A 22530-nucleotide genomic window follows, 5' to 3' on the forward strand; every position below is an offset into this window, starting at 1 on the left:
ATGAATCCCTCACATTCGTAAAATTAGGTTTCGTTCTCCTCAACTTATTATAATGTTCATTAAGGTAGAAGTTAAGATAAGCGAATATAAATTCTGCACAACAAGAACAGAAAACAAATTAAGTTCAGCACAAATATGCAGAAAACCAGGCATGAGTAATTTAGCTGCAAATAGTTTACAATTTCAAAAGGCAGTCTTGTATGACTGCAAAAGTGGAATCATAACTGAGCTTTATCTAGATTAAAAATCAATGGTAAAACATAGTTCTGCAAGTAAGCACATAACAGTTCAAAATGTCAAAAACCAATGAAAATTTTAACTCACAAGCACCTTTGAATTTCCAGTTTCCTTGTACAAAAATAAAAACCTGGGAATAGAGTTTTCTTTTTGGGCTTGAAGAGAATACAAAAGAAACGAATATTGCAAGCAGCAACGCACAAAATCTGCGATAAATAAATCTAAATGTTCCAGTTAGACTATCATCTCTTCCCATATTTTTCCAGGAGAAACGCTATCAACATAAATAATACTGAGCTTCTGATGATAATAATACTACTACCTATCCTATTCTCCTGGGTGTGGAATTCAGAACCTTCAATTACTTTCATGCTAGTATTCACAATTTGCATCAGTTCTGTATTTACACGACAGCAATGGAAATCCTTAGGGATACTCACTAGCTTCCACCCAAAACTCTTCGTAGATCAGCCTTCTGTTCCTCGGTCAGCCTTGGTGGGTACTTCACATTGATTTTAACTCTCAGATTGCCTTTTTTATTAGGTTCTTTTGAGATTGGCATCCCTTGATTAGGTACAATCACCTCATCGCCAGGTTTAACAATATCGTTTAGAGGGATAGTGATACTCCTTCCATCTAGGGATGTCAGTTCAATATTTTTTCCAGTGAGGGCCTCCAGAAGGGTTATGTCCTGGTCAATCACCAAATCATTACCATCTCTCTTATAGAGGGGATGAGGTTTCTCATCTACCACAAAAATAAGGTCTGATGGAATGACACCGGGCCCCTGGTTGCCTTTCTCAGGGAAAGTGATCTTAGTGCCCTTCTTCCAACCCGGCTTTATGTCAATGGTTAGTATCTCCTCTACAGTACGGACCCTACTGCAACAAGAAAACCAGCAAATTTGAACCATATATTATCTCAAAAAAAAGGCATATTACATTATTGTGCATGACAAAGATAATGCAAAGAATAGCCTTTTTCTCTTTTTTGAAGGAATATAAGGTAACAAAAGAAACAATTCAATGAATAAAAACATCATGATACATGTATAAACATACTTTCTCCATAATACGTTAGGATTACATGACAAACAAACGATACATTATACAATATGCTTAAACTAATATACTTTGAATGCATACATACAAACACAAAAGAATAAACTCGTAGGATGGAGAAAGTGTAGTGAACAAGCAAAAGTAGGTGAAGATGCAATTAAAAAATAATTAAAAACTCAGTCCACAGTAAACAGATTAACTGCAAGATGCAAATGAGCAAACAAAATTGAGGATGCTGCTATATACAGCCAACATCTTCCCTCTTGTTCTGGGGGTAGTCTAGGTCTCTTAGAGGAATGTGCATTGATGGTAACAAACTCTTAACAAAGCATCAGCTCTAACATTTGCTATTGGTCTCACCAAGTCAACCAGAATCACCCAGTAAAACAAAAAATCTACATGCATTTACCACTAAGACTCTGTCACGGATAAGTAGCCTTGCTTTTGTGATAACAAAGAAGTTATTTCTATAAGACCCTCAATCTAAAACAAACTGTCAGCTAAGTAAGAATTGCAGACAGAAATTGTAAAACAGCTACCACATTCCTATCTGGCTATCTTGGCCGTCATAGTTAAGTAAATTTGAAAGTCTTATTTTAAACCTCTACACAAAGAGGTTAGGCAGGGTTCGTCTTTCTGTTCTCAGAGACAAGATGTCTCTCTATACCATTAGAATGTAAAAGCTGCAACAGATTAGTAATTGTCCACAAACCAGAATCATCTACATTAGCACATATTTAACTCCAAACGTCGCCCAACGAAAATTAACCATCAAAAGTTACAAAGCGATTGCATCTAAACAACACAGAAAAACAATCTACATTACCACATAATTCATGTTTATCATCACTGATACCAAAAAGTTACAAGTATACAGCAGCATAGTTTAGTAACAAAGAAGGGCAAGTAGAAAGAAGGAACAAATATTTTATTCAGAAAGGGGTCGATGGGAAAAAGAAAAAAGAGCAGGTCTGCACAGAACCGACCAGTTATCAACCTACTGACAGAGACAAGAAGTGAGGAGTACACGAGGATGGTTATATTAACTCTAGTGCGATATATTAGTTGACTTTACTGAAAAGCACAAGTGATGCAGTGCGTGAGGGTGCGACCTTGCAGCTGGTACAACGCTTATAAGTTGTGAAAGAGGCTGGTAATCAGCACAATAGTCGCAGAAGACAATGGGCCAAGAGTGCTAAGTGAGCTCACAGAAAAAGTCAACGCATTGAAGGTTGTAAAAGGGATGATGCAATGGTACGGGTTAAAGAGCAATCAAAGGGTTTTAAGAAGCTTAAAACTGTGATACAACTGTTATTAGGGCATTAGACAGTACCAGTCTATTGATTAGGTAATTAAATGGCACCAATCTATTTTCCAAATGTTATATAGGCAATCTACTTTTGCAATAAGTTAATGGCCAGATAAAATTATCACAAAAAAAATCATACGAATGCAATCATAGGTTAAATCTCTTGCAGCAGCCAGCTGTTGATTTACACATAATTGTCAAAGAGAGTAAAAAGGACCCTAAGAAGAATTCGAATGTGTCGATTCTCTAACACTAACAGTCTAGCACAACTAAAAGACACTCTATACAAAACCTCATCACATCAAGGGACATAATGTTGCATTTTAATTTGTATATGAACCAATATTGTCTCTGATGAAAAGCAAATACAGCCAAAGAAACCATTACACCACAAACTGCCTGAATTATTCATGAATCATCTTGTCCAATTAATTGAGAAAGGAATAGTAAAGCTCATAAATCATAATGCAGCACTTGTGGCACCAACATACAAAACCTCATCACCTCAAGGACTCATATTGTAGTATTTTAATTTGTATATGAACCAATATATTCTCTGATGAAAAGCAGAAGCAACCAAAAAAAACCATCATACCTTAAACTGTTAGAATTATCCACAATTTAATGGACTTGATACCCTCAAGAGAATGAATCATGCAGCATCTTGTCCAATTAATCGAGAAGGGAAGCAAAGCTCATAATGCGGCACTTACGTCCCCCCATCCTCCTTGTATGCCTCCCACCTCATATCATACTCAAGCGAGCACCCAAAGACAAAAGAAAGCTATCATTTATCAAATTCTTGAATCATCTTAATGAGTTAACCTGATATAGAGCACAACCACTCTCTCCATTGTAAAATCGAAACCAGCCATTTCTCACCCAAAGATCCACAAACCAGTCAAAATAACAGCTCATATCAACCACAACTGTAATATGTCTCACATTTTTCAGTGCTCGATTCGAATATTTCCAAAATAGATGTAAAAGGCTTGAAAACGCTTCATTTTGGCACCTCTAATTTTACGCTGCCAGTTTAGGTATCTCAAGTTGTGAATTTGAACATTGAAGGTTTCTGACTACCAAATTTATCTCTTCATAACTAAGGCTATGTATCTATCACCTAAAATTCCTCCAACTCTTACTAGACTTGTTTGAAATCCCAGTTTGGGCACCCTTAGTCAAAAAAAAAAAAAAAAAAAAAAAAAAAGAACCAATAGAACCACAACTTATTTGGGTAGCTCCTATCTGAGAGTGGTCATATATGAACTTGAAACCTTTTTAAACCTAAACCTTTAGTTTTTAAAGAGGAAAAAGCAGCAACTAAATACTTATGTGGCGCCCAATCTTTGAACCACCAATTTGGGCATCTTAATCCAAAGGTTTTAAGTTTTGTTCAATTTTGGGCACTTCTTTTGGAAAAGTCAGCTTCTCCGTGAGCACAATGATATGGACACGTGGTACAGTCAACTTAACAATGACTTAACCCATAAAACACAATGACAAAAATATCTAAGAGGTAAACGCAGTGGTTTAAAAAATAGATAACTTCAGTCAATGAGGCAAATTTTTTTTAGACTAATGCAAAAAATATAATTTTTGGGGTAACAATGTAACATCTAGTTGGAGCTCTATCATCTTAAAATTTGACAAACTGTTAAAATAATTCCAAGATAACTTGAGGGAATTCCTTGAGAAGTATAATCATTTTCCAATCACTGGAATAAGGGGCCGTTTGGTTTGTTCGGAGTAAACGGAATGGAATGAACAAGGGGAATGGAAGGAATGGAATGAAAATACCTTATATTCTTTATGTTGTTTGTTTTAAACAAAGGGAAACAATCCCACCACCACACCACCACCACACAACCACCAATTAATTCACTTTCCACCTTAGAAACATCCTCAACCCCTCGCCGGCAGCCGCACAGCCCCTCGCACAGCACCGCCCACGACCTTTCCTCTCCCTCCTCTGACCGAGCACTCTCCTCACACCGGCCACCGCAACCACAATCCTCCTCTCTTTCTCCTCCTTCCACGCAACCACAATCCTCCTCTCTTTCTCCTCCTTCCACGCAACTGCAACCTCCCTCTCTTCCGCCGGATCGAACCTAAGCCCACGACCCAAACCACCAGCGAAAATCAGCGGCCATGGTTCTAAAAACCAATCGGTTTCGAAGGTGGGGAAGGGTCGATTAGGGTTTTTGATGGTGGGGTATTGGGCGGCCGGGGGATTTCCGGCGAAGGGTTAGGTATTAGGCGGTGCGACGAGGGGATGGCCAGGATTAGGGAATGTCTTCGAGGGGTAGCCGGCTAGGGGTAGGTGGTGGAGGGGAGGGCCGGCTAGGGGTGGGGGAGGCGCGGCGAAGGGTAGGTGGTGGTGCGGTTTTCCGGTGATGTGTGTAGGTAGGAGGGTGGTGGTATGGTGGTGTGGTGGTGGCCTAGGAATGGAATGGAAATACCTTGGGGGGGGGGGTGGGGAATGAACTTGGAGGGATTTGGGGGAATGAAGGGGGAAAGGGGAAATGGAAAAGTGGCCAAACACACAACAACAAAGGGAATGATTCCCGTTGATTCTCATTCCCTTTGATGAATACCCCCAACCAAACGGCCCCTAAATTACATGATGGGCAGAATTAATTTAAGGGACATAACAACACTTCGATATTTTCCAAAAAAGTTGATGTTTGTTGCCCACGCTACCAATTCAAAAAGTAATGCTAAGCAATTTGAAATAACTTCTTGGCCAAACTAACACACACCAGGATCAAAAAAATCAGTTACTAATTTGATCTATCACTTATTTCTGCCAATTCCAACAAAGTGCATCTCAAAATCATATGATAACTTTTCAAGGTGTACGAGAATCAATACCTTTACTAGCACATATACTGTAACATGCCAGCATCTGACATTCAAAAACAATTGTCTTAATCTTTCCTAGAGAGAGAACTCCAAATTCTACACTTAATAACCAACCTGATATTAACTATCCTTCAACTACATAAACTGATATACCCCACATTGCCACCATAGGGACAACAAGTCCATTGAGATTTCAAGAGATAATCAAAGATAAAAGTAAATCCATCATGAGCAACCATAAAACTATGCATAAAGCTATAACAACCATTTATGGCTCCAACTCTAAATCTCTTTGAGGTTGTATTGATAAGTTCATACTCTTCTTAGTATACACCTGTGGTTGTAGATGATTGACAACATACCAAAATATCACTAATATAATCCATTGCTCAAACTTCCCATTGTAAATTCTAAATCCATCTTAGAAACTCCTGATAAGCTACCATACAGCCACATTAAGCCTCAGGTAATCAAACTGCAAACTCCAAATTCCAAACTTACCATAATAGATAGAGATTTTTTGTTTAAAAAAAAAAAAAAAAATAACCTTTAATATTATCCAAAACCATTGATGTTGTGCTGCCCATGCTACCAAGTCCAAAAATGTACTTCGAAATTCTAAGATGTTGAAGCAACTGCTTCAGCTAAAAACCACATAAAGCAGGACCAAAAGAATCCTCAAATGTCACGCCACCATCGAAAACTGCAAGTCCATTGAGAAACTCTCCGTTGACAAAACAGAGTCATAATCTAAGATAATAGTAAATCCATCATGAGCTAATATAAAACTCAATAAAGTATGCATAAATTAATATCCCCATAAGGATCCAACAATATATCTCTTGAGATTGTAATGATACAGCTCATGCTCTTTCTAAAGTATATTGATAATTAGTAACCTCCTAGACAATCATCAAATTCATCCATGGTTTACTTCGCACAATAAGTTCCAAATCCAACTTATAAATTCCATGATAAGATACCATTCAACCACAATTGACCTCAGATAGTGACGGTGCAAACTCCAAATGCCTAACTTAATAATCTATCAACGGTAAAATGTCCACATTCCACCATAAATCCAAACTCATCCACATAACTTCAGCTTTAACCACGACAAAGACTATCATCAACCTCAAGAACTGTTAATCGATAACTACGATAGACACAAAATCTGACATCATCATTAACCAACTTAATTTCCAAGCTCCGCTTTCACTCATTGAGAAACTACAAACTTCCTAACAAACATGATTCTTAGGTCATAATTTGGCTTTAGCCTATAGCTTTTTTGTTTACATCTCATTCTCATTGAATCATAGCAAACACTCACCAACCTATCTCATGTTTCAACAAATAAGCTAACCTTCTAAACAAACAATAATACATTTAGTTACACTAATTCAATGAGCCACCACTGTGCCTAGCCTCACAAGACTATCCTTTTCTCGGATATCAGTTTTCATTTTCTTATTCTGCTGTTGCACAGGAATGCACAAACACACAAACACTAATATGTGCCTAAATGTCCTTACACACCCGTGTACGAAGCATACAATACACCGACACTCATTGTTTGCAAAATTGAAGCCTCCCAAATACGCAAAAATCAAATACCCTCCGCTGTACAATCCACCCGGGTGTATAACAAAAATTGCAAATGCCAGCAGCTAACAAGACCCATAATTCAATCCATAATAACCCCAGAAAACCCATAATTGATCAATTTGCTACACCTCAACAGTCAATACTCCACATAAGAGTCTCACAAAACCACAAAAATAACAAGTATAATAAACAAAAACGATCAAAAAATATCAGACAAATTCCAAACAAAAATCAAAATTTAAGAAACAACATAACATACCCAGTATCATCAGCAACAGTCCTAGAAATCTTCATCTTCTTCTTAGCACCCTTATACAAATCCTCCAAACTACAAGGCAAATTATTCTCAACAGGAGGCCCTTTCTTCTGTACTTGCGGAGCCACCCCTTCTCCACCTACACCATTCGATGTCCGAAAATACCCATCTCTATAACTTCTCCCTCTACTAGGAGCTCTACCACCCGGGTTCGAACCCCCTCCATCCCCAAACAATTCCGCATAAATATCCTCAGCATCCCTCGGATTAAACCGAAACGACGAGAAATTAGGGTTAGGGTTTCCATTATGATGGTGGTGTCGATTCCGGTGGTGTGAGGCCGACGCGCCGCCGTGAGAGGCGGAAGGAGGCGGCGGAAATTGACCGGATTTGAGAACTTCTTCACCGTAAAGATCGTAGATCTGACGTTTCTGGGGATCACTCAAAACATCATAAGCTTCGGAAATCTGCTTGAATTTCGCTTCAGCTTCACGCTTGTTATTAGGGTTCTTATCTGGGTGCCAAGTCATTGCTAATCGACGATACGATTTTCGAAGATCATCTTCGCTTGCATTTCGATTAACTTTGAGAATGTTGTAGTAATCAACCCCCATTTTAGATAATCAATTTTTTTTGAAATTTTTTGTGGGGTTAATGATTGATGATTATAAGGGTTGAATTTGTGGGATTTTTGTTTTTTTGGGGGATTTTGAATGTTGTGTTACCGTTGGGAAAGGGAAGACGTGGAGGTGTGTAAGAGGAGGAAGAAGAAGAGGAGAGAGAAAAAAAAAAGAGTATGTTAATGGTGGATTATATGGAATGGAAGAAAATATGAATGAAGATGACACAACGTGTGTTAGTGGGCCTACAATAGATACGGTCGTTGAAATGGAATTTTCGTGGAATTATTTTCAGTTTTACATACTTCATCTTTAGTTTTCCACGTTTATTACACTGATTTATGTGTGATTGTGTCGTAAATTATTAATTTTATTTCATTTTAAAGTCTATTTTATGTTTAGGATTACATATATTATTATTCTTTATTAAAAAAATGAATTTTAAGAGCATCCTCAATGATGACATTGGTAAATTACAATATCTTGATATATAAAACTTTTTAAGCTAGTATATTTTGTAGCTATAAAGTACGCTAATTTAATGGTGAGCAATTACGTATGGTAGCTTGAAAAAAATAATATACCTCCATTTCATATTATTTGTAACGATTAGACATTTTTCCTCTCTAATTTATGTCAAATCGTTGCAAATAATATGAAACGAAAGTAGTAATTAAGTAAAATAGTTTTATCATACACATGTCATAATTTAAGTGGATGAAGTTTTCTTTGAAAAACCAAGCAATGTAGCTTTTGTTTAATCAGCCACATCAATGCTTTCACTCCAATGGTAAGCTACATTCTTTCAATTTTATTTAATTTGCAACCAGGTCCCTTTTGTGTACCGTTGTCCATTGGAGATGCTCTAATAATTATGCAAAGATATTAATTTTTTTAAAAAAAGTCCCTAGAGACACTAATTTTCATTGATTAAAGCCATACGACATCTACAATTGACAATTCAAGACAACGAAAATAGATTTAACAAAATCAAACAAGAATTAAAGACGTACTAAGAATTCAAATACTTAGATATGAGAACCTTTTATATACCCCCCAGGTGCACATAGAGGTATGTCCACCTAAAGGAGTTATTTTGCTAATTTGATATAATTTTGCTCATTTTAGAGTTTAAAATGAGCAAAAAATTATATACATACATATATATATATATATATATATATATATATATATATATATATATATATATATCAAATGAGCATAATATATTTTGTTGCACCTTGCACCCGGGTGTATATAACAAATTTCACATAGGTATAACAATTTGGGACTTTCTCGATTTGTTGCCTCATACAGCTTTTTGAGTGGATCCGTCGTCGCTTTGTAATTTTGGGAGGAAGAAAATTCTTGTGATAAGGGAGTTTGAAAAATCTTGTCTTTCGAAGGAGAAAAATTAACCATGTCTTTCGAGGGAGACAAGTTCCTCTCAAGCGGAGAAATCATTATTATAAGTTTAAAAAAAAAAAAAAAAAGAACCATAGATTGAGGCTTTTCACTGGAAAGATCCGATAAAAGCCCCTTAAAAATTAACAATGGAGGCTAGGGTTTAGAAGAGAGGAGAAAGGGTCGGGTAGAGTTTTTTTGGGAGAGAGAATAAAGTTTGCATTTTAACTTACGCAAAGTTATTATTGGATTCTTGTCAATGTATAGTATAATAATGTTAAAGTTTTACCTTTTTGTTAAAATATAATTAAAAATAGGAAAAATTGACAGGACTAATCCCAACTTTGTTCGATTCACCCAAAATAATTCCAACTTTTGATTATTTTTTAATAATCCGAACTTTAATATGAATTTGCTTCTAATGGTCCTAACCGGTTATAAAACTTGTTATAACAAGTCACCTAACACGTGTCAAGACGTGATTGGTTAAAAAAAAATTTAAAAAATTAAAATTAAATTAAAATAATTAACTAAAAAGTAAAAAAAAAAATTAAAAATTAAAAAACTATACAAAATTTTTTTTAAAAAAACCCTCTGCCAGCCCAGCCACCGCAGCCCAGCGCCTGACCCCTACCTCTGCTGTTGGCGCTGGGCTGACCACTCCCTAGCTGGCGGATCCCGCCGGTGAATTTCTCCCCTCCCCCACCGACTCATTTACTCCTTCCCTCGCCGGCGAAGCCCACCTCACCCCTTTCCTCTTCCCACGAACAACCTTAGCAGCCCGCTGCTTCTCCTTCCCCAATTCCCCCACCGCGACGCGCCACCCTCCTCCCCTTTCCCCGATCCACCACATAAACGCCCCACCCTCTCTAAAACGACCCCCACTCCTATTCGCCGTCCCCCAAAACCATAAACCCTACCCAAATTAAAACAACCTAGAAAACCCAAAACAACCTTAAAACCAAACAAAAAGGGGAAAGGGGTAGGGTGGGCTTCGCCGGTAGGGGAGGGGGGAAAAGAGCCGGCGGGATAGGGGAATGGGCCAACTAGGCGCCGACAGTCGGTGGTTGGGGTCAGGCTGGCAGAGGGCGGCGGTGGTTGGGATGGTGGTTTTTTTTAAATAATATTTTTTAAGCTAATTAATTAAATAATTAAACCAATAATATAAATAAAAATTAAAATTAAACTAATTTTTTACCAATTACGTGATGACACGTGTACGTTAAAATTTTAAATTAACCAATTCAATAAGTTATTGGTCACCTGGGACCATTAGAAGTAAATTCATATTAAAGTTCGGATTATTAAAAAATAATCGAAAATTGGTATTATTTTGGGCGAATTGAGCAAAGTTGGGATTGTTCTTGTCAATTTTTCCTTAAAAATATTAATGGTCAAAGATACGTTTTGAAGGACCATACAAGATAGAAATAAACTCGTCATTTTGGGAGAGAGGGAATATTAATTACCGAGTAATTGTCGATAACTATTTTTTGTATGTATTAAATCAATTGTGTAGGGAGTTAATAGAACAATATTCATTGAACACAATAAGGCTTGTATGAGGTGGATTTACATTAATTTTATTTTGAGACGGTCAAGTAAGGGTAACTTAACAATTTTTATAGTAACTTTAATCCCTTTAAGGATAACTTTTAATTTGTAATGAATTTGATTGTATTTTAATGTGTAACTTATAAAGGAGACATCATACATGATTTTGAAAGCTATATGATTAATCTAATATATTATAAGTGTTTATATATGGTAAAATTTAAATTAGGAAAATGGGAACTTTTATAGTATTTATAAGGGTTAACTTTAAATACTATAAGGGTAATCTTAACTCGTCTTACAATAACTTAATTATAAAATTCCGCCTTAATCAAGAATTTGTGTATAACATTTTTCATTATAAATTGTGTATGTGGGGTGATATAAAGTTTTTTTTTTTTTGGTATGGGTAAATTAATTTTTTTTTTTGTTCCACCCGTTTCACCCTTTGGGCTAATTCGGATTTTGGGATCAGTTCTGGGTGGTTAGGTTCCAATCCCCTCCCAATTGTTGTTGTGGGGGATCGAACACGCGATCTTCCCTATCAAGTGTAGCCCCAATCACCAATACACCAACAACCAATTGGTATAAATTAATTGTCAATCGACTAAGAAAAAAACCTTGGAAACATTTGGACGAGATAAAAAGTGATTAGAAAGGGAAAAATAAAATTATGTTATGGTTTTGAGTTATTGATAAAAAGTGACTAGAAAGGGAAAAATAAAATTGCAAGTGGGATTATTTATTGGGAAGGGAAACACTTAAACAATAGTGATCTTATACCATATAGAAATAAAGTGTTGTAAGTATACAAGAACGGAGCTAAGAGAGTAATACTTCCTATCATAATTTTTCCAAAAATCTTTTCTTGCACGTGAAATTTCCGTACGTATACTATCTAGTGGTTACTCCCTCCGTCTACCGCTATTGTTTTTAGTGAAAGCTTTTTGGTTAAATGAGAAAAATGAAAATGAGACGGAGGGTGTATTATTGTATTATTTTTGGTGTTGTAACTTGCAAGAGTAATTTTTTTATTTTTTAAGACCCTATGACCGAAGTACTTGAGGTGATGAAGAGGCAGCAGCACAATCCATTGGATTAAACCCAATTCTCTCATTCATCAAGTCATAAACAACCTCAACATTTTGTTGCTGAAAGTTTCCAAAAATAGCAGCCGGACCACCACTATCATTACCATCATTTTCGTCGTTCATACCTTGGTATAACAAGCATTTCACCACACTAGAGTTACTTGGCGGACGAATGGCGTAGAAATTATTAGCCCTTGGCACAAACAAGCTCACATTATCTAAGAAATGGAATGTAATTGAAGGGAGATCATCATTCTCCAAGCAATTACTACTTCCATTGTTGTTAGGGCATGGGATGTAATAACAAAGGTCAAATCCGGTTTGTTTTTCTTGCTCAATGGCTCGAGGATGTTGGATGGCTGATTGAAGGTCTAGGAGGAGTTGTGAGTACAAGGGTTCGGGTAAATGTGTATATGTGGTTCCGGAGTCAATCATCATCCCTCCGTTGCCCTTAGCATCGAACTCTCTCAACTTCATTGGTACTTCTTTCATGCTCATATTGCTTATTGTAATGGCTTCTAGGCCAATGTAGTAGTAGTTAGGGTATGTAGGGTTAGTCAACAATGGAGTAAATTTGGATGACTCCTTGGAAGAGATAGCCTCGTCGCCAATGATTAGAGGGCTCGAAATATTAGGATTACTAGCAAATTTGAAGGACACAAAACAATGGGAGAAACCTTTATTAAGATACCCTAGTTGTGATAGTAATGAGAGTGAGCCTCTTCCAAACCCTGCTATTCCTAAAGGTTCCTTATAAGCTTGCCTTATACATCCAAAACGAAATCGTTGAAAGTCTTTCGTGGTACTACTAGGGCCGGTACTATGGACTCTTAGTAAGTCCTTGGCTAATGTCCCGGTTACAACACCGCCACCCCCATACGTGTAAGCAAATGAAGGGCATGGCCTAGAACATGTGCCCTTAAGAAGGGTATTCAATGAGCATCCAGCCATAACACATGGATCATATGAGCTATCAGAATTATGGATTTGGGTGCAAAAAGGACTAGAACAAGAAATCCTAAGAGAGGAAGATGAATTTAAGGGAGAAAATGCACTTGTTAACCTATTTATCCTATAATATTGATCACATTCTATACAATCAAAGGATACATTTCCACAAGGAACCCAAGTAAGGTCGCTTCCTGAGTCCATATAGACTTGTATGACTTGAGGCGGTGTCCCTAGGTTGAAGGACATTAAATATCCGTCCCTAGTCGCTCTTAGTGGCTCCACCATATCGAACATTGCTGGCTCTGGTTGAATTTCCTTAGCCATAAGTAGAGCATTAGAGTGCTTTAGAGGGACGACATTCCTCGAATGAGTTAGGCCGATAATTAAGGTATTAGGAGTAGTATAAACTTTTGCAAAGGATTGAGAGGTACAAAGTATTAGAGCTAATTGTAAAAACGTGAATATGGTGATGAAAGAGGATATTATTTGAGGCATGTTTTGTTTATGTGTTTTTCTACAATTAAGTGTATGTTTAGGTAGTATTATTATGATCATAGCTTATTGTTTCAAGAGGTTATATATATAAAGAGAATATGGGCATTTTAATGATTGATTAAGGGAACTAATAAATAATATGAAGTCTTTAAATTTTTATGAACTATTAACTAATACGAAGTAGATAGTGATATGAAGGTGTGCTTGCTTGGCTCTTAGCATGGATGAAGATGCAAGCTAACTAAGTCTGTTATGAATTAGTTGGCAATGATTATCGTTGCTAATGGAAACCCAGCCCGTCAGCATGCCAATTTTATTAATTAGTAACCAAGTTTTTTAACAGCCTTATAATATAGTTTAATTTTCCATTTCCTTACTTACACTATGTTATCTTAGATTCCGAGATAGAGTAATTGTACTTTTTTGAGACTTCAACCAATTTAAATTTTAGATAGAGTGTTAATAGTTTTTTGGGCTTCAGCCATCAAGAGTCGGCATGATAAAAGATTACAGACAAATCTTGTCAATCTCTCTTTTTAAAGTGGAATATTTAGCTTTAAGTGTATGTTCTATTCACATTATCTAAGCTTATTGTTAGACCAAAATTACTACATACCTTTGAAATGCTAACATTTTTAATGATTAAGATATGATGCCCAAACATTACTTTTACTAGCCTACCAATTAATAACGGGCTAACCATTACCGTGCCAAATATTCTACTCCATAAATTTTCCTAATAAATTTTTTAATCTAATCAAAATTAACGCTAACGGCTACTTAGAAAGCTACCACCAAAACAAAGCAAAACTTTGGATCAGACTGCCTAAAAATAGCAAGTACCTAAGACGTCAGCTCTTGTAACTTTTGGTGCTTAGCAATAGCCAAATCTCGAGAACTCATTATTATAAACTTAATTATTCTTAGATAGTGATTTCCATGTCAATTAGACCTTATAAGCTGACGAGGAACTGACCCAACATCCCTTGAATCCTGGCTCCTCACTAACGTATGTATAACTGACTAATAACCGTTGTGTTCGTACGTGACACCGTCTTAATTAGTACTAATAAGAAATTAATTAAGGAAAAGGCTAATCCTTTTTGGTAGGTATGTAAGATAATATATAATATATACGAAGAATATGAAGAAATTAATTAGTACAGAAATTTCAAGGCGAATTATATTAGTCCAAGGTTTCTATTTTAAGTAAAGTATAAGTACATAATTAGGCATGTTGAAGTGGGCGACTGGGTGTAGCAATTGATATCTAGCTGTATATCCACGACAACAATCGTATGGGCGGCAGTTTGTAATGCTTGAAGCCCAATTTCATAACCGAACAGGTTTGTTTAATCATTTACTTCTTATATGTGTCGTGTCTGTGCCAATTTAGTGATCGTTTGGTTGCACATAAAAAGTTATACTTTTTTCAAATTCGCAATTTTTTTGAAATTGCACTTAATAGATGGTGAGTACAGTATATTATTTGGATGAACACATTATCATTACTAGTGAATTAGTAATAATAATTTTTACTTACCTATATCATCAAGCAAACAGTAAGAATTTTGATTATGTGATCCACAATTCCACATCTTGGCTCCTTTAATCTATATTATTATTAAAACTCCAAGGTAAGGAGTGTTATATCGCCATGTGTCATTTTTTTTTGTGTTATTGCGCCACACCATATTCCAACCTTGCCACATAATCGAAGTGTAGTAATGTTTAGTCTTCTTGGAAAACTCTTCATTGGTTTAACCTCCATTTATTAATGTTTAATTGAATTGAAAAACTCTTCATATGTATAACCACTACTCTATTTAAATTTCCTTCTTAATAATTGCACAATAATATAATTTGATTGAAAAGCTTTTCATATGTATAACCACCCTATTTAAATTCCCCTTGAAATCCTTAGTAATTGCACAATAATATAATTTGTAAGAAATTAATCATTACTCCATTTTTTGTGCATTAATTCATAAAATTGTAGTTACAGAGTACAAGCAATAATCTTTAATAGTATATATTGACATCAAAATTATAAAGATTTGATTTATTATTTGTTCTATACTAACAAAAAAAAAAAAAAATTATAGTCAAACCAACTAGCTTACACAAACAACTAACTACGTACTTAAGATCTCATCTTTTAAAAAAAAAAAAAACACACGCTATTTAAGCTCTCAGTGTCAAACAAGACCAAAGTATACTTTGATTGAAGTAATAGATTTATAATGAACTGGAACATCGCTTGGGTCAATAACTAGTTTGTATGTTATACACTCCAAAAGTCACTAAGTTAACTATGATAACAAACTTTACCTATGTGGTTACATCACTCTTTTTAGTGGCATTTGGACCAAAAATCAAGATATATACATAAAATTTGGAGTAAAATTTAAATCAAGAAATTTCAAATATTATCTAACATGGAAAACCAATTAATAAACCATATATCATCTTAAAATTTTGCCTCAATAATTTAGGCATAAAAGAAATACAAATACCCAATAGACAATTGATAATGTTACATGCTATAAAAAGAGCTTGAATAATCACTATACAGATTTAAGTATGGAATACCAATTGATCACCATAGAAAAAGAAAAAGAAAGAAGAGATATACAATACAAAAACCTTCATCTATAAAAATTACTTACGAAAACTTCAAGACCAACACTTTCTCCCAACCTCAGAAGCGCCCCCCCCCCCCCCCCCCCCCAGTTGATTATGATGATGCTAGTAAACACACTTGAGGACATACAATCCGAGACAATGATCTTATGGTTCGATGCTCCATGAATGAAGTGTTACTGCTTTGTTATGCTTTGGTTCATTTAGAGATCACTTGAGGTTCAGGAAAAATGCAAAAAAAGAAGCAACCCGAAAAACCTTCTTCCTCATATATTACACTACAACTGCATGACCAGTCATTCCATCATGAAGTTGTAGTGAACCGTCTTTCATCAAGTTAAGGCTTAAACTCTTGAATCTTTCTCTTGAGTACTGCCTAGAAGCCTTCCTCCAATCAGTTCCGGTTTTCATCATTGCCACGAACTCTTCGTAACTAATTCGACCATCCTAAGAAAAACATTGAATATGTCAGAAACTGATATGATGGACTGATAGTTTAGACGGCATCATATGGTCAAAAATCGAGCAGAGAGGGGGAGAGTTACCTTGTCTGTATCAACTTCGCGCATGATCTCAGTTAGAACATCTGCATCAGTTTCAGCTGATTCATCAGTCAATGCATCTCGAAGCTCATCCAGCTCAATGTAACCACTTCCATCTTTGTCAAAGTACATGAATGCTCGCTGGAAGTGTTCGTCGTTCTCCATTTTCTGCAAGTGGATAGTCACTGCCACAAACTCTCCATAGTCCAAGTAACCATTTCCATCAGCATCAGCCTGCACAGAAAATTTGTGTTGGCAACACATCAGCAATTAACAATGGGAGAAGGAAACTTCTTGCTTAAATTATATGTGTATTTAAGTTATCTTACACACTCTTAATTTATATATGCTGAAATTTCAACACTCAGACATGGGTATGGACATTTGACACTTCATTATGTACCAAAAACTTAAAATAAAAGGCGAGTCTAACAGAGTTAAAATGCTAATTTCTTCAAGTTCACTAGATTTTTCTTTGTTGATTGCTCGTTTCTTCAAGAACAAACTAGCGCGTAGTTATTTCTCATCCAGCACCCAAACTAGACCTACTCGATCTCTGCTATAAACCAGAGTCACTACTAACTAGACTATTCGTGTTTAAGCAAGACTGTAAACTGTAAAAGTACTATAGGGAACCATAACAATTTTTAATTTTCACTTTTCATTTTGAGTTGGATAGATGAATCATTTTGAGTTGGATAGATGAATCATTACAATGTCCTTAAAAGAGAAAAAAGGAGAATTTTCCTCAACAGAAGCAGAGTTCATAACACTAAAGAATTAGATTGTAAAGGCTAGAAAACACATGGAAACTTTCATTACAATACCATTTCATCAAAAGGTACACAGCATAAAGTAGATACCTAGCATATGTTTTTTCAAGAAATAGTAATGATGACACAGGTTCATGAAAGCTTACCACTTCCATGAGGAGCTTTATCTCTGCCTCGCCAAGTTGAGAACCGACCTTTCGAAGGCCAGCCCTCAATTCTTCATATGTTACTTTTCCATCGCGGTCAGTATCCATCAGCATGAACATATCTCTGATAATTTCTACCTCTTCAACTGTCAAATGTTCTGCTATGACCTATATAACATCCAACATTCCAAGTTTAATAACAAATTCCATTGGTTATCCTAGATGATGTCAACAATCTCGAATGCTTACCCTTAGCGCCTTCTTCTTGAATCTATTCATCCCGGCAAACTGCTTGAGTCTTGTCCTAACAATATCTCCCAATGGAACATTTGAAGCTTTCTTTGCATTCTGTATCCAAGGGTGTTCTACATATAGATAAGAGATGCACATACGTTTCTTTTCAGGCGAAATGCACATGAACACTTAGGAAAGCGAAGAAAGGGAGAAGCATTATCGTCTCCTTTGATGCATCAAAGTCTATCTTATACTAAGATGAGAAAAAAATAAGGCTCACCTAGAACTTGTTGAGCAGTTAATCTCTTTTTAGGGTCTGGATCCAACATCTGTTTCACAAGACTCTTTGCACTTTCAGATATTTGAGGCCATGGTTCTCTCTTGAAATCGAGCACTCCTCGTAAGATAGCCAGTGCAACACCTTGCTCGGTCTCTGCAATCCAAGGCAAATTAAGGTTATAAGAGCACAACGTAACTTCTAAGAATGAAGAAATTCTCAAATCATACTAACCCGTCTATTGAAAATTAATAGTCACACGTACTATTTCAAGATATCCTGCATGCAAAAGTTTTTACTTTTCCTAAATTGTACTGTAATGTTTGTGATCGAATTTCTTAACATGCCCTTACTCAACTTAAGAATAATGGATAGCAGATTAAGTAATACAGCTATTAAAGGTTGGTTTTCTAAAATCAAATTTTATTTTCAAAAGTTCAAGGCAATGTAACAACTAGTTTCGGACAAAAATTTAATCGTTACTTGCCATCATCTGTCAAGTGACAATGGCACATCTTATGAACCATCAGTAATGTTCTTAATAATGTTTGCATCATGTCTATTATACACCTTAATAGGTTAGCGCTCCTAAAAATAAGTAAACCTACACGGCCACACACTCAAGTATTCAACGTCACATAACTAACCTTACGTATCACAAAACATCATTAGACTCTTGACTACTCCAAATTCTTTATTATAACTTATACAAGAAGTATAACACCTATCAACCCAAATTCTTAATTCTAATCCACAATTCTAAATAAAAACAACAAGAATTAATATACATCATATTTAATAATTTCCAGCTAAAAAGTTAGTAGATTGAAATAAATTAAACAGTAACATTGATGAAATAGGTGGGAAGCAATAAAGAAAGTACCTGCCCAAAAAGGAGGAACACCGCAAAGAAGAATGTACAGAATAACTCCAGCACTCCACACATCCACCTCTGGCCCATAATTTCTCCTCAACACTTCTGGGGCCATATAATATGGGCTCCCCACTATTTCTGTGAACCTTTCTCCTGTTTTTATTATCCCAATTTAAAAATTAATCAACATTATAGATCAAAATCAATGTTTAATTTAATCCATTTTCATTTGAACATTTCCACTATTCTAGTCAAAGAAATATATTCAGATTAGATAATGAAGTAAGATTTGAATAATTGTAAAAATTGACTTAGAATACAAGTTTATGAAAATACAAAAGGTAGATATTGTGATACATATACCTTCGCAATCATACATTCATACCATTCGTATTATATCAAATTATATGTGTTGGTTATTTGACCATAACAAAATGTATTACAAGAATGCAAATTACGGCTTCAGTAATAGGTTAATATGGATAAATATCATGTAATTAAACTAAGAAATTAAAACATTAAGATGTATCATCATTGACAATTTCCAAATAATTTGCTAATAATATTTTTTAAATTAGGTTGGTATTAAATATTAAAAATAAAAAAAGAGCTAAGCTTCCTTTTACTCTTTTAGGACTTCTCTAATTCATCTAATTACATCATTAACAAAAGATCTTATGAAATGTTGATCACTTGATCACATAATTTACACTCTCCCTCCCTCTTGTAACACTTATTGAAAGCATTTATAAGTGCTTAATTTTCACTATTTACTCCACTTATATCTAGTACGTACTTTAAATCGTAGTCATTTCAAGTCAAAACAAACACGTAAAATCAATCATCTAACACTAAAAACACATTCACGCGCAAACAAGCGAGGAAGTTCTATGTTAAACATTCAAACACTAACATAGACCTTTCTCACTTTAAATCTGTGCTTTCATATTATATTCATGTATGTGAGACTGATCGATCTCGAATATTAACAAAAACAACATACTAACCAGGTCGGAAGAAAACGGAGAGGCCGAAATCGATAGCCTTAAGAGGAGAATTCTCCTTCTTATTAGCAAACAAGAAATTCTCCGGCTTCAAATCTCTATGCATAACACCATTATCATGACACATCTTAACAACCTCAGCAACCGTCTTCGCAACGGTAGCCGCGGCTCGTTCCGAGTAATGTCCGCGTGCAACAATCCGATCAAACAACTCACCACCTTCACACAACTCCATCACCAAATGAACCGCCTCATTATCCTCATACACCGCCTTTAGACGTACTATATTGGGGTGAACCGGAAGAGTAGACATGATAGCTACTTCCCTCCTTACATCTTCTACGTCAATCGCGGTTCGTAGTTTTCTTTTCGATATTGACTTGACCGCGAGCCGGTCTTTAGTCTCCCGGTCTGTACATAAATAAGTAACCCCGAACTCGCCTCGGCCGAGCTCTCGGCCTATGACATATTTATCACTAATACGCGGTCCAACCGCGGGAATAATGTCTTTTAAAACTCGTACCGGGGCCGGTTGAGGTTGGTTTATTGAGTATGGGTTAGGCCGGGTTTTTTTCTTCTTGGTTTGTGGGGTTTTTTTAGGGAGTTCTTCCGGTCTAATACAAGCGTTACAATTTCCCATTAAAATTTGATGATCACTTTGAATTTTTTTTTTTTTTTTTTTTTTTTGGTGGAGAAAATATGGAGAGAAGAGAGAAAATTTGAGGTGAGAAGGGAGAAATTGAAGAGGTAGATCAGTTGAGAAAAATGGTGTTATTCAAAAACCAACAAAAGTTGGTGACATTTTATTTGGTTTTTGTTAAGATATTGGAAGTTAGATTAGTAGGCGCTACTTATCAAAGGATGGGTGATGGTTACTAATTAATAATTTTAGTATTATACTTTTCTTATTAAATTTTTTTTTGCTTGTTTAAGAATATAGGGTAAGAAAGGGTGTGCTGATAATTTTGATCTAGATGGTAATAGTTGGCATGAGAATGTTTAAGAGTGTGTGTAGAGCTGGGTAAGAGTGGGGTCGTGTAGGTTCATGTGTTGTGTTGATTTAGTGGATATATTATGCTACAAATTCTCCAATAGATCGAGAATAGAACGCACCTAGGGAATTGTCGGGTAGTGTCATTCAACTTAAGCCGATCTATTATAAAGGAGTCTCATACAAAATCTCACGTGACTATGTTAAATGATTATGTTAAAGGAGTCTCATACAAAATTATACATAAATTATCAAGTGGGAGTATTTAAATAGGGGCAGATCTACCTTGTACAAAGGGAAGACACTCGTACACCCTGATCGAAGTGAAATACAAAGTAATGAAATTATATGTTGGTTATGTTGTTATCATTATTGATAAATTAATTAATAAGTTGGTTATGTTGCTATTAATATTAATTAATATCACTATATACATTTAAATTTGAATCTAATTTGAGTACAATTTGTTGTTCTAGAATGGGGTTCCACTTCGATAATCATATAATAAAAGTCTAATGGTAATTGAAATGACACCAAAAGAGAGGAAAATAATAACATTTTGAAAGATATTAATAGGCTCGTTAAAATTGATAGATCGAATTAATTTTTCTCAGAAATAAAAGGGTTTGAATTAGGAAAATTCATGAGGAAGGTACTTTTATGTAGACCTTATTGTGAGGAAGGTCATTTTATAAAAAAAGGATGGTACAAAAGATCCTTATATCGTGTTTGGGTTGTGGGGAGGGTCCTTTGACCAGATTCCGACGTTGACTTTTTTTTTGTTTTCCGGCCAAAAAAAGTCACGTGCAAAGCACGTGACCACTTAAGTTCTCCTTTTTTTTTCTTTTTTTTTTTCTCTCTTTTACCTCGTTTTCTCCTTTTCCCCCTTATTAAACCCTAATTTCCGAATACAATTAACCCCAAAATTTCAATTGTAATCCCTGGAATTAAAATTGAAGGCAATTCAAAGTAATTCAAGGCTAATTGGAGAAGGTAAAGTGAAAACCCTTTGTCAATTTGAAGTTTAATTTTGCAACGAGGGAAAAGAGGGAAAAAAGGGAGGGGGGACTTAAGTGGTCACATGCTTTGCACGTGACTTTTTTTGGCCGGAAAAAAAAAAAGTCAACACCGAAATTTGGTCAAAGGACCCTCCCCACAACCCAAATACAATATAAGGACCTTTTGTGCCACCTTTTTTTTCTATAAAAGGACCTTTCTCACAAAAAGGTCTATATAAAAGGACCTTCCTCACAAATTTTCCTTTGAAGAAATTATGGTTTTTATTTTGTTCACATACACCATAGCGGAAAATCCACAACATGTTATGATGTGGGTAGACTAATAAAAAAAACACCGACAGATTTCTACATATATCTATACTAATATATTAAAAAGTAGCGTTTATAAGAACGTCGTTTATGTTCTACCCAGACTCTCTCATTACGCTAATTGTCAATAATGTTCTAAACTTGCACCCAAATTAATACTATACTATAAAAGTATTGAATACACATACAAACAACTATTAAATGCCTTTTAAAAATTAGCAGTTACACAACTACAAAAGTAGCAACCTGAAGCAACGCCCAAACTAC

General features: G+C 35.5%; 3 protein-coding genes across 4 annotated transcripts; all 3 read right to left on the bottom strand.

The window, feature by feature from the left end:
• Positions 1-294: 294 nt before the first annotated feature.
• Positions 295-8315, bottom strand: LOC110726517 (dnaJ homolog subfamily B member 4-like). 2 transcript variants are annotated; one of them, XM_021905993.1, is made up of 2 exons: positions 7340-8315; positions 295-1115 (listed from the first exon to the last, which is right to left on the bottom strand). In XM_021905993.1, exons 1-2 carry the CDS (start codon positions 7948-7950, stop codon positions 677-679), a joined length of 1050 nt encoding a protein of 349 aa, XP_021761685.1. In that variant the 5' UTR covers positions 7951-8315; the 3' UTR covers positions 295-676. The 2 variants fall into 2 exon arrangements, with proteins under 2 accessions (XP_021761685.1, XP_021761684.1); XM_021905992.1 differs by having other exon boundaries at positions 295-1118; positions 7340-8309.
• A 3046-nt stretch (positions 8316-11361) lies between these two features.
• LOC110726247 (probable aspartyl protease At4g16563) lies at positions 11362-13295 on the bottom strand. Its single transcript, XM_021905705.1, has one exon. The coding sequence runs from the start codon at positions 13278-13280 to the stop codon at positions 11961-11963; it is 1320 nt and encodes a 439-aa protein (XP_021761397.1). The 5' UTR covers positions 13281-13295; the 3' UTR covers positions 11362-11960.
• A 2606-nt stretch (positions 13296-15901) lies between these two features.
• LOC110726518 (calcium-dependent protein kinase 10-like) lies at positions 15902-20584 on the bottom strand. Its single transcript, XM_021905995.1, has 7 exons — positions 19948-20584; positions 18950-19093; positions 18070-18222; positions 17805-17920; positions 17556-17723; positions 16640-16870; positions 15902-16541 (listed from the first exon to the last, which is right to left on the bottom strand). The coding sequence occupies exons 1-7, from the start codon at positions 20582-20584 to the stop codon at positions 16368-16370; spliced, it is 1623 nt and encodes a 540-aa protein (XP_021761687.1). The 3' UTR covers positions 15902-16367.
• Positions 20585-22530: the final 1946 nt, after the last annotated feature.

The sequence above is a fragment of the Chenopodium quinoa genome, unplaced genomic scaffold (assembly GCF_001683475.1).
Source record: "Chenopodium quinoa cultivar QQ74 unplaced genomic scaffold, ASM168347v1, whole genome shotgun sequence".
NCBI lineage: Eukaryota > Viridiplantae > Streptophyta > Magnoliopsida > Caryophyllales > Amaranthaceae > Chenopodium > Chenopodium quinoa.